General features: G+C 39.8%; 1 protein-coding gene across 1 annotated transcript; it reads right to left on the bottom strand.

Moving 5' to 3' along the window:
* Positions 1-6,057: 6,057 nt before the first annotated feature.
* tspan31 (tetraspanin 31) lies at positions 6,058-11,965 on the bottom strand. The gene is made up of 6 exons (XM_068598456.1): positions 11,796-11,965; positions 9,484-9,651; positions 9,268-9,348; positions 8,980-9,120; positions 8,598-8,708; positions 6,058-7,886 (listed from the first exon to the last, which is right to left on the bottom strand). Exons 1-6 carry the CDS (start codon positions 11,856-11,858, stop codon positions 7,812-7,814), a joined length of 639 nt encoding a protein of 212 aa, XP_068454557.1. The 5' UTR covers positions 11,859-11,965; the 3' UTR covers positions 6,058-7,811.
* Positions 11,966-12,727: the final 762 nt, after the last annotated feature.

Raw genomic sequence — 12,727 nt, 5'->3', positions numbered from 1 at the left:
GTGGTCTATGTGTGTGTGTGTGTGTGTGTGAGCAGATATGAATTGGAGGACGTGGTGGAAGGAGTGGCTACACAGCACTGAATACAACTGTGTAATAATACTCTGTTAAAAAGTAAAAGTCCTGCATTCAGAGCAAAAGTGCTCATTAACATCAACATATCTTTAAAAGGGAAAAGTATTTTGGTCTTCTCATCATGCCGATTGGCCAATTTTAGGAGAGTACACATTATGTCACTGGATTATAATTGTTGATGCATTAATGTTGCAGCTGGTAAAGGGGATGATTATAATTACTTCCTGTACTGTTGGCTAACTCCATTACAAACATACATAGTTGGCAGATAATTAGGTGCACCATGTGTCTGTTATTTTGTCCACCCTATTTATATCAACTAACAGAAACAACCCTCTAATTCAACCCCACACCAAACTATAGCCTTCAAATGATCATCAGGTTGAATAAACACCTCTTTAAAACACAAACTGAACATTAATATTTAGGTTAATAACTGTTTTATTAGACTCGGCTATTAGTGAAAGCATCAAAGGTAAAGGTGCAGTGAAATGTTCCCTGGGTCTGATATGACTGGTTCCAAGAAGACGCTTTGTGGCTGCTCGTGATGGAGCTTATAATTATGTTGTATATGTCATCACTGGTGGAAAGTAAATACAGTGAAGACATCTCATGACTCATTCTGAGATCGTTGTCCTTCACTTGAGTGTGTCCATTTTCTGCTACTTCATCCTCCCATTTCAGAGATAACTTCAACGTTTTACTCCTACAGTTACTTTGCAGATTCCTAATAACAAAAAGAGAATATAACGTACAAATTATACAATATTATTATAGGTTAAACTACCCAGCAATTTATGAATTAGCTCCACTTTTATGGCTGCAGATATACTGTAATATTGATTAGCCTTTTTGCATGATGTGTTTTACTTTTGGTAGATTTTTTTGTATGTACATTTGTAATTATTCTTAAGTTAAATACCTGAATACTTCCTTCACTGTCATTACCTGAGGAAACTGGAATCTTTATCAGTCGCAGCTCAAGTCCCTGTGCTGAGACAAATACTACTGTACAGCAGTACAACCACAAGTATATACACACACAGACACACACACACACACACACACAGTACTCGTACTGAGAGTTGTGCTCGTTACAGTTTCAGGGGTTTGAAGCTGTAAACAGAGAAGCGACTGTCTCAGAGCAGTTTATCAGGATGCCAAGACAAGATAATTAGGAAAACATCAGAGGCACAAGAGCAGAGGTCACTTTAGTCTGCAGTCTGCAGAGAAGCTGCCTCTCTCTCTCTCTCTCTCTCTCTCTCTCTCTCTCTCTCTCTCTCTCTCTCTCTCTCTCTCTCTCTCTCTTTTCACACTCTGCATTCTCCACCATGGCAACACTTCCCACAAACCCCCCTGTCACATTGATCTTGATTGATTTTTCACACTCTGCTTGTTACAGATATAGATCGACTTTAAGCATAACACTTGATTTGATGCAATGCCATACCTCTCCATGACATCGTTCCGTATACGACACACACACACACACACACACACGCACGCACACACACACACACACACACACGCACACACCTAATCAATGACGGTATGCTAGGAAAGTACATTCGCTCAGGTTCTCAAGTACAAAATCAAATAACTTTTTCTTTACTTAACTTGAGTATTTCTCCAATAAACTATCCATTACGTACTGTAATTCAATTCAGATGAAACAATTTCACACCACTTCTCCAGTGAAAAGCCTTTACTTCAAATTTTGTGATTCAGAATTTTAATTTAAATGTTTGTGGTAAACTGAGTTTAAAGTGTTTCTTTGTGTGTTACTTCTTCAGCAAAATAAACGTTTTTACAAACCGTCTTGGATCAGCTGAAAAATGCTCGAGCCATGATAAATACTTTTGAATGTATTCTACAAAAAAATGTTCTTATGGAAAGTCATTATAATATTAACGAAACACTGCAGCTAAATTTGCTCATCTTTCCCTCATAATTTGACCAACATACATGAGCAATTACTCCCCATCTTTGGAATAAAATCTTCTGCAATGCACTCCATGATGGCACATTGTGTGGGAGGGTTATTTTATGATGATTCTGTGTAGGGGGAGGGTTGGTGCTAAATGCTAATGAGGTGAACATTTGAAGAAAAAAAACAACAACTATGTAACGGTGTCTGCATCCAAAGGACTGAACATCCCAGATTTTGAAGGTGTGGATTTCCTGTCTGCTCACCAGGAAGTCACCTTTATGTTTAATGTAACGTAAACCTGAATTCCCCGCCTTGTTCCGTCCCTTTCTCTTCATGTTTCTCATCAGCTTAATTTCCCTCATCAGCTAAAGCCCTCGTTACCCTTTGTGTGTAATGTACCCTGACAAACCGTCATCAGATGAGCTCAAATAACCCGTATCGACGCCGCCCGCCATGTTCTCAGCATGTTCTGTTGAATTGATATGAAGCTGGATGCTGTAACAATATTACAGATGACAGGCAGTTACAGATATAGGTGGAGATTCACATCCATGTATAGGTCTAAGTCTAGGTCCAGGTCTATGTCTAGGTCTAAGTTAAGGTCTAAGAGAGGCAGACTGTGACACATGATGTACTCTGTAGTCATGTTGAAAGATATTCACTTGATTTGACGAGCTCCTTATTGTTGAAACCCCAGATTGGCTTCAGATGATCTTTTTAATACATTTTGCACAAAGTGGACTGTAGAGATCTCTTCCTTTGAAAGCAATGGGATCATTTTAATGGCCGGTATGATCAGGGTGAATGTTTACAGCGAGACAAAGCAACAACAAAACAGACTTAAAAACATGTAAACCAATTATTGAACTCATGTGGCGACAGCGGTATGAAAAAAAGTTCCATTTTAAAGCGATATACCACTTTAAGACTCGAATGCTCAGATTAACCCCTGCAGCTCCTCCAATAGGAGGACTGCATGCCTCCCTGCTCCGTCTCATTAAGGCCATATTGACCCGTTTGTTGACCTTCACTGATGAGTTTGATTTGCCTTCCTGTTTGTCCTCACAGTGCCGTTGGAAGAATACAAAGCTAATTAAACAAGTCATCCTATATTCCCAGTGTCGGAGGAAACTCCCACTGCTGATACAGCTATTCTTAAAAAGGTATTTATGTAATGGAGCCCCGAGAGGTTTAATCATAAAATATGTTCTTAAAACCAAAGGTTACACAAAAGTTTTCAAATATATAGTATATGCATATATATCATGTTTACTTTGTTATTGAACAATACTATGTAGTCTTTTCTCTGCATCCAGATAAATCTATGAGATTGAGTGCTAAAAAATGCAGTAATCATGAACACAACCCACCAAAATATGAGAGATTACTTCTAGAACTTGACAATCCAGAATTATTATCTGTTTATATCATCAGATTGTTTGGCATAAAGCTGAATTTTATAAATGTAAAAGCCAATTAGAATATCAAATCAAATATTTACTTTGATATCCACCAAATAATGTGATTCTGCTACAGAAAATAACAGGATATTTTTAAAGAAACTTTACTTATAATGTATTTATGGTTTATTTTTCTTATTACTTGCTTTCCCCATTTTAGTCACCCTTTGGGTGCAATGTTATATATATATACCCACGTATCATGTCATATTTTTACAGTATTGTTATTTGAATTTAAGTAAAAGATTTGAGTACTTCTCCCACCACAAAGAATAGAACAAGTATAAGAAACCATGCAGGTCCCTATACTGATCTGACGGCTGCCTTATCTTGCCCCACGCTGAAACGCTATACATAATTAGTTCTGCCTATAAGACGAGCCCTCGTTAAAGCCATTCATCATGTGATATAATGGACCAAATGTTTTAAGATGCTGCCTTCATGCACTTGCAGAGTCCATGCTATATCTGCAAGAGGACAGATGGCCGTCCCTGTTGGTGCAATTCTCCACAGCTTCTCAGAGCTAATACACCCGGCATATGGACATGCATCACAGGGTGGGGACTGGCATCGGGCCCTCAGGAGAGCACGCTGACAGGATATAGGGGATGCGATATGTGTGGCGCAGTTTTCCAAAAAAATTGCTTGGTCCCAAGCCACCGGCTACACTCGAGATCCAAAGCCCTTAGCAGGCACATTTCACTTACATAAATGTTCCTGCGTCTTAGGAAAGTGAACCTGCAGGTGCGTCCTGGCGGGGCGCACCAACGCTAGAGATTAGGTCACGCCTTTTCATGAAGCAGGGGGGCGGCAGGCATGATGACAGTCGGCCATGGGCCATTAAGATGAGGGCACGGGAGCAGTTTATTCTCATTTAGGACAACCTTGGTTGAAAGGTATCTGGATAATCTCCTCATGTGTTCTCTCTATTCCCCTATCAGAGTGTACTTGAGCTCTCCTTCTGCTCTGCCACCCAGCACCCACACTCAACTCCCCCCCACCCCCCCATTACTGGACCCATCCCAGCTGAAGGGATTAATGGCCTTCTGACAAACCAAGGAAGCAAAACCTACTGCTTGAGCGAAATTCATTTTACAGCTGCCATATATCCACCTTCAACTCCGATGCAGTCACTCTGCGAGATAATAGTCTCTGGAAAAAGCCACCACTGTGTACACATTTCTTGCTTGTCTTGAGGTATTTACTCATGTCAGAGCAGCAGTGAAATAACAAATAACCAAGAAGAAATGGCAGCAGTAGAGACTCTGCACTGCCATCATGTGGTGGGATGTGTCATATCTTTGGTGTCATCGCTCCTCAACTCTGTCTTCCACTCTGACTGTATGCCACAAGCCATTTTGTAGTCAACAGTATGGTGAAAGTAGTAAAACGATCTTTTACTTAAAGTAAAAGTAGCAACACTACAATAAACAGTCCTGCATTCAAAAAGTACAGAAAGTATTCATTATGCAGAATGGCCCATTTCTGATGTATATGTATGTACATTGCTGAACTATAATAGTGATTCATTCATGTATTCCTCACTCTGCAGGGTGGTGAAGTGGCTCTAACACCTCACAGAAAGAGGGGCTTCCTCCCACAGTCCAAAGACATGCAGCTGAGGTTAATTGGAGACTCCAAATTGCCCGTAGGTGTGAATGTGAGCGTGAATGGTCGTCTGTCTCTATGTGAGCCCTGCAGTAAACTGGCAGCCTGTCCAGGGTGAAGCCTGGCTGCCTTCGCCCGGTGTCAGCGGGGATCGGCTCCAGTGGCCCCCGGGGCCCTGAATATGTTTGGACAATGGAATCACTTTATTATTACCGGTAGACAATGCTCATTTTCATGTATTTCTATTCTGCTGATAGCTTTATCTATAATACATCATTAACAGTTACATTTTGTGTGTTAACGCTAAATCTTCACCCCGTTGAAAACTGTCGAACCAATTCTTCCAGACATCTTTTTTCCTGTCTGAGTCGTCGTAGAAAACTCAAATTAATTCCAATACTTGTGTTTGTGTGTATTTGTTGAGCAAAATCTTTAGGGAAAAAATGTTTATCTGTAAAAAAAAAAAAAAAAGCACTTTCAAAAAAGATATTTTGATTGTAACTATGAACATCCAGCATGATATGAGCCAGATTCCCCAAAAATGCCTCCTGGAGCGGTCAATAAGACACCTTTTTGGAAAGATTAAGACCTAAAGAATTGAAATCTTCAACAAAAATCACAATAAAACAAAACTTTAGCCTGTTACGGAGTTTCAGTAAAAAAAAAACTGTGTCGTTACGTATTTTATGCCAAAAGATTGTCTGAATGGGGCATGCTGGGACTTAAAATGGCCGCGGGAGGATTTTCACACGGTTTCCAAAAGGTTAAAGTAACAAAAGCTGCCCTGACAAATGTAGTGGAGTAAACAAACTATTAGCCTCAGAAATGTATTGGAGTAGAAGTATAAAATAGCATTCAATGGAAATACTCAAAGTACCTCCACATTGTACTTAAGTAGAGTACTAGAGTCAACTTCAGATAGACCTCACAAGAAAACAAACTACAGAATTACACGACGAGAGAAGAAAAGAATCTGACTCAAGTGAAACGGTTTTCAATTTGAGGTTTTATTATTTGGAAAATTAAGTCTCAAAAATGTAAGATACATTTGAATAACAGGTGGACACAAATTCAAAGTGAGGTTTAATATATGGCATAATGATGCTTAAGATCTGTCAAACATGTTTGTTTACACCAGCGATGACTCCAAATCAGCAGCAGGAAATTCATATCAGCCAAGTTGACAGGTTCAAGTAAGACATATAGTTACAGTTTGTGTTAGTCCTTTAAGTTAAAAGCAATTCAAAAAGAGAAAACATCTTAAAAGAGAGAAATGATGAGCGGTGATTTATCAACATGAAAGGTCAAACATCGAGTTAGGCAACAAAATGATAAAGTCCAAACTACAATATAAATTGAGCCTAATGTGCATCTTCTAACTTAACTTAAATAGATCCTGAAAATATTTAACATTTTTTACAAAGCACTTAACACTGATGAACAAAAAGAGCTAATGAGAACACAATCATTCCACAAAAGAATTATTTTAAAACATTAAAAAAAAAAAAAAAAACTGCAACCAAGAGCATATTTTCACAATTAATACTATTAAAAACATGATTAGGTTTGCAATGAGCAGTTTGGGCTAAATTTAGCCAAATATTTAAAAATTAAAACAGCACTTAATTGTATTTCTTTTTGTCATGATGCCTTTCAGTTACACAGAGAAAGAAAACGATACGTACCTGAATCCGCCTTCCTAACAAAAGCTATACTAAGCAACATCACTGTGCAACACAAAGAAACATTAAATACAGGAAGGGTGGATCATTGTGGCCTTCAAAGACCTCAACTATGCAGGCAAACCTCCCAACGATAGAGGCAACTACACGGCAAACCCATCAAGAGCGATATCTAAAAGATTATGTACAACATCAAGGCTGCAGTCCATCGGCATCCTAATATCTCACGCTGTTAAAAGTTAGTTGGCTCAGTTACAGTTCATACATTTTTTTTTTTGAACCCGAAAGACTAGCAACTACACAACCTAACATCTATTCTCACTTTGTAATCCTGTTACATCCCGGCATTTGTGGCATTTGAAGAAAAAAAAAAAATTACATACAATTCAAAAAACTACTTTACAACACATGTCTAGTATTTGCCTCCTGTTGGCCCCTTGGATGACTTTGAGCACTAACTCATCGCACTGGACATGTTGGGTATACACTTCTACACATCACCAATAGCACTGACCAGAGGAATATATTTGTCGTTATGTGGTGGCACTACATTGCAGACAGGAGGAAGGAATTCAAGGTGCATACAAGTAAATTTGTTGGACACGGCACAGTCATTTGGTTGGTGTGTGGAACAAAATCAACAGACAGGCTGTTTGTCTGTGCGGGGCCTAGGACGCATGCAGAGATGTCTCATCCCTTGTTACATAGTTGGAAACTAGCAGGAAATCTGGAACTCAAATCAAGGCTGAGTCGTGATACCAACAAGTCACACTTCTTGGTATTACAAGTTATCCTTTCATACACAAGTATCCAGGTCTTCCAGCTGGCGCTCTGGCAACATTTCTGGACAGGTTGTTGTAGTTTTCTCAGTCTCAGGTAAAGATTTGTGTGTATGTGTGTGTGTGTGAGTGTTCCGTCAGGTGCTGCGTGCGCTCGTCCATTCTGTGTTGTTGCAGTACTGTGTTGTATGCGGGGCGTGTCTGCCTCTAGATGTGCATGATACTATGTGTGCCAGTGTGTCTGACATTGCATCTATGGTGCTGCGTACGGGGGCCAGACTATAGGAAAGCACTTGGGTTTGCTCGCGGATCCTTCTGGTTCCTGTAGCGCACAGCGAGCCACACACCCAGGATCTGTTAAAGACATGACCGGCAAAGAGATAAATGCATCGCACACAAGAAAATGGCATGCAAATATATCTATCTATCTATCTATCTATCGCAACACATCATCAGCAAGATATTGGGTGCGTTTTGACAAAGTGACGACTCACAGGGCTAGCTAACCGCTAATACGCTACCAATCCAGAAACATGAGCGCTGGTCAATAACAATAGCTTCTTCCTATTTCATCTGCACTGAGCCGTTTAATCCACTTTGGCATTTTGTTCTTGGTGTTGTTTATTTCATTCAGTCAGTTTATTCTACCATTGATGACCTGCAAACTCTGCAGTTTACCTTCCCTCAGATAGGATGGTAAAACACTCTTAATATGTACAATAGCTTCCCTCAATTTGGACTCTCCAGCTCTCTGTCCCCTTAATTTCAAGACTGTTTGTTATTGATTTACCTGCGAAAATGTGTGCATTAAAGTTTCTAAAAGTTAAATAATCCGAAATAGTTGCTCCATTGAATGAGCAAATTCCATTAGAATATTGACATTTTTATACTGACGCCATACATCTCAGTGATGGATATTTATTATTCCTCCCAAAATAAATCAGTCAAGTTAGCATGCAACGTTAAACTCAATTCAGTGTCTTTCCTTCTATGTTTCAATGACTTGTTAGACTGATTAAATGAGGGGGCGGTTAGCAGATCTAGGTTTGGAGACCGGACACTCACCTCTGTGAAGCTGAAGAAGAGCCCGACGCCCCCGAGGATCTTCAGAGCCTCAGTTGCATGAGTCAGCATCATATCCCCGCAGGTGTAACAGCTAGTGTTCTTTTTGCATAACTGGAGGAAAAGACACACAACAGAAAATACTTAAGTGAAACACTTATGTGGCTTCTGTTCAGTGGGGCATGTTGTGTAACAGGAAATGTACTGTGAAACTACAGTATTTATTTATGATGCAGTTGAACATTGTATTTCAGGAACACAATATATACAAGGTGAAGGAAACAGAACCATACAAATACAGTTTATTTATGCAGTAACTCAGGAATGCGTTTTTGCAGTTGAAGCAGGTTTTCTAATGAGAAAAAATGTGATCTCTAAGACCCACAGCAGGGCAGTTCTGCAAGTCCAGATCAAACTGCGCCCGGCTGTCGGTGACGTTGAGCAGCCCACAGCAGTTCAGCTGGCTCTCTAGGTCGGTCTTGGTCTTGTTTTCCAACATTCTCCATGCAGAGTTCAGAAGTGCCTCCTGGAGGAGCAAACAAGACAAATAGTATGAAGCAAATCTTTTGTAAAAAAAAAGAAATCAAACATGTATTTATGCAGATATAAACATGTTTTGATCACAAGTGTTAATATTGACATGGTAAAAGACATTGAAACTGTTTTCCCTCACCTGCTGTCCGCGGTTCATTGCCAAGCAGGAACAAGAAACTCCGAATTGGAACAGGAAAACAATAAAAAGAATGACCATGTACTTGGAACAAAAGGTTAAAGAAACAACGGGGATATAACATGGAAAAGAAACACAGAACACGGTGACCATATTTTCAAATCACTGTTCGCTGCAACTAATCATCTGTGCGTCAATGTCATCGAGAGGAAAGGATACAAAGAAAAGCATGACTTGGTGGTGGTGTATCGCTCCGATGAGTCCGACAATAGCGATGAGCAGCAGGAAGACGCCCACTGCGATGACCCCTCCGATGATGTGGATGCTCGACACCAAGCCGAACCCCTTCCCCCATGCTGCTACTCCAATTAGCAGCAGCCCAACTAGCTAAAAGGAGACGAGGGAAGGAAGGAAGTTAACCAGAGTCAGCTGAGGCAGTGTTCATCTGATGGGACTGAGCTTGTCGCGTGATCGTGGTATTATGTTTTAAATGCCACAAACAACACTTATCTTTAAGCGCCAGTTAGGCATTTCAATAAAGTGTTTATCAAATTAGTAATGCAGAAGAAGAGGAACAGCAACACAGTGAAAGAATCAGGCTGACGTAGTTCGAGTTAATTGTTAACGTTTCTTTTCATGGCTCGCGGCAATTAGACTGCTGGCCTCCAGGCAATCTTTTTTTTTTTTTTTACATTTTCAGTCATCCGAATCAAATTAAAAACACTGAGTTCATTGTTTTCGATTACTTTCTACAGAAAAGTATTGCTTATATTCTGTAATACCATTGGCTTGTTATTTTAATGACAAAACATTACAGAATTATTATTTGTCATGTCTGACCCAGGAGGTTCATCTTTTCATTAAAAAAAGTACCATTTGTCCTATACATCTTCCTTCACTGCCGTCAATGCTCTGATTTTACACAGCAACTACATCATCACACCCGTGACAGTCCCAGTGACTCAGCTGTCAACGCGACTGGTGGCATGTGTACATGTTCCAAAGTTTTCAGACTGGGTGGGTCGTGTCTCAAGTGTTTATTTCAGCAGTGAGACTCAGAGTGTCACAACAGTAAGCAAACAATGCAACGTTACTCCTACTCCCATGTGTTTCACAAAGTGCAAATCTGGCAGACTTAGAAATACAAGACAGCAGGTAAAAGTGAGTAAGACAAAAACAATGAAGATATTTTTTTTTGACTCAATACTTGACGTGTTATACACGATATAACTTAGTGGAGACATGATCAAGATGTTGTACTAAATAAAACCTGAGATAAAAGTCTACCACACTTTGACCGCTGCAACTATCATTCCTAATTCATCTGACAGATTACAATGAAACAAGTAATTATCTGGTCTATTAAATGCCAAAAAAGGTGGCAAATGTCTATCGCCTGTCCTTTTTCCCACAGCCCCAGATAACGACTCTTTTGTGTGACTAACAGTCCAAAATCCCAAACATTTCAGTCATTTGTTTGTCATATTTGAGAAGCTAGGGCCTTCACATGTTTGGTAAGCTGGCTAGAAATAAGACTTAAAACAGACAATCAGTTTTCAAAATATTCCCATTTGCTATGGATTAATTTGATTAATCTGATCATCTTGACACAATATAAAGAGACAGATGTAAATACATGTCAGAGCAGTGAGGCTGCCCACTGGACACCTTCAACCAGCAACAGTTGCAAAACCACTAGTTGTTAACAATTAGGGTAAACACAGCAGGAACACCAGGCAACAGTGACAAGAACAATAGAAACAACTGTACTATATGATGCAATGCAACAAATACAATCTCACTTCAGTGTTTGTTGACAGACAACTATGCTACTCGTTTGATAGACTCAGGCCTATCGAGTTTGTACTTTATGTGAGATGGTGATTCTAACATGTTGTTTTCCTTATTCACATATGTGAAAGAGCAAAGTAAAAAGATAAAACAATACAGTACAACACGACACACCACGCCCTTAAAATTGACAAGGTCCAATCTCCACGAAAACATTCTTCACAATGTCAAGTTACAGAAAGGTGCGAGTTTACGACAGCACTGAACCGTTCACGGTGGGTTTACGTGAACGGTAGCTAGCTAGCTGTTACATGTTCACTATCACAACTCACATGACTGACTCACAAACATGTGAGATATCGTGGCAACAGGCTCGGGTGACTGACAAGGACACAACATGTGAGAGATAACATTTTGGGGTCAGCTAGCCTCCCAGCTAACGGTAGCACCAGGGACGTAATGGCGATAGCTAACTAAGGTTAGCTAAGGCATATCAAACGCTACATTTGGGTCTAGTTAGCGAATGCACAATAAAAAAAGCTCTACTTCTAAATATACAACAAACAGATATGAGTCCATACCAGTGATCGTCTGAAAATTAAAAACAGAAGAGTGGAAAACAAAAAGGGCACAATCGGTCATCGTTCCAGCTGCATCGCAAGCTGACATAACGCTAAGCTAGGCTAGCTAGTTCAATCAGAAGCTAGAAGTTAGCATCGTAATCCATTTTGTCCACTTACCATGTAAACCACATTCAGGGAACAGAGAGCATTTTTGGAGCAGGTAAAACCGCCACAGACCATATTCGAAAAAGCTCTATCGACTAATGAATGAGAGTTAATTACAACAATAAACACACACACAGCGTTGTCGGGCTCTCCGGAGCGCTGACGTCTGGACACAAGTGTTTCTGGTCAGCGGAGACTGAGAGGGCGTCGCTGACGACGTCTGCGCCGCATGTGACGTCAGCGTGTCAGCCATATGCCGGCAGGTTTAGGACGGAGCCAGAGCGTTAAAGGGAAAGCGGCGTCACCGGAAATTAAAAAAACAACAAAAAACGGTTGATTTGTCAGGGGTGATTCCGAGAAAAAGACAGAATTGTGATTTGTGCTAATCAGTGATCTGCCTTGTTGACATATTTTCGACTAAAGCACCCTTGTCTGAAGAGACAGGGTGAGATTTAGTGACATTTAGTGGCGATGTTGCAGATTGCAAGCCACAACATACCCCTCCAATCTGAACACTACTCTCAATACTAAATATGTGTGTGCAAATTAGTTCAAATTAACGTTTACACATGTGTATGTTTTACATTTGAAGACCGTATGTCAATTTTTTTTTATATAATTACATTAGGGTGGCTGTAAGTGAGATATTGCCACTTTAAATGAAGTTAATGCAAACACTATTGGTCATTAATACACAGTGTAATTTGATATGGATCACAGGCAAAGCATTATGTATGTATGTCGTTGAGGTAGCAACTAATATTGTTTTACATAACCCATAAAAAAGGTACTCTTTATCGTCTGTTGTCTTTATTTCCGATTAAAGAAATGTTCTTGAATTTTTTTATGCTTTTGAAACGAATACAAATGTATGTAAAGCTAGTTAGGAGCAGAAAGAGAAAAGGGGGCCATGAGAGTGTTTGAAGATATCGTTTACAAAACCT

This window comes from Clinocottus analis, unplaced genomic scaffold (genome assembly GCF_023055335.1).
Source record: "Clinocottus analis isolate CAN_PGR_092001 unplaced genomic scaffold, fCliAna1.0.p SCAF_4, whole genome shotgun sequence".
NCBI classification, from domain to species: domain Eukaryota; kingdom Metazoa; phylum Chordata; class Actinopteri; order Perciformes; family Cottidae; genus Clinocottus; species Clinocottus analis.
This window is presented reverse-complemented; position numbering and strand designations above follow the sequence as displayed.

Bases quoted from the DNA above. Each gene is read 5' to 3' on its own strand.
- tspan31 (XM_068598456.1), bottom strand. From the start codon at position 11,858: ATGGTCTGTGGCGGTTTTACCTGCTCCAAAAATGCTCTCTGTTCCCTG. The intron at 9,121-9,267 runs GTGAGGGAAAAC...TTGCTCCTCCAG, and splicing joins CAATGAACCGCGGACAGCAG to GAGGCACTTCTGAACTCTGC. The intron at 7,887-8,597 runs GTGAGTGTCCGG...TGTCTTTAACAG, and splicing joins TCTTCTTCAGCTTCACAGAG to ATCCTGGGTGTGTGGCTCGC.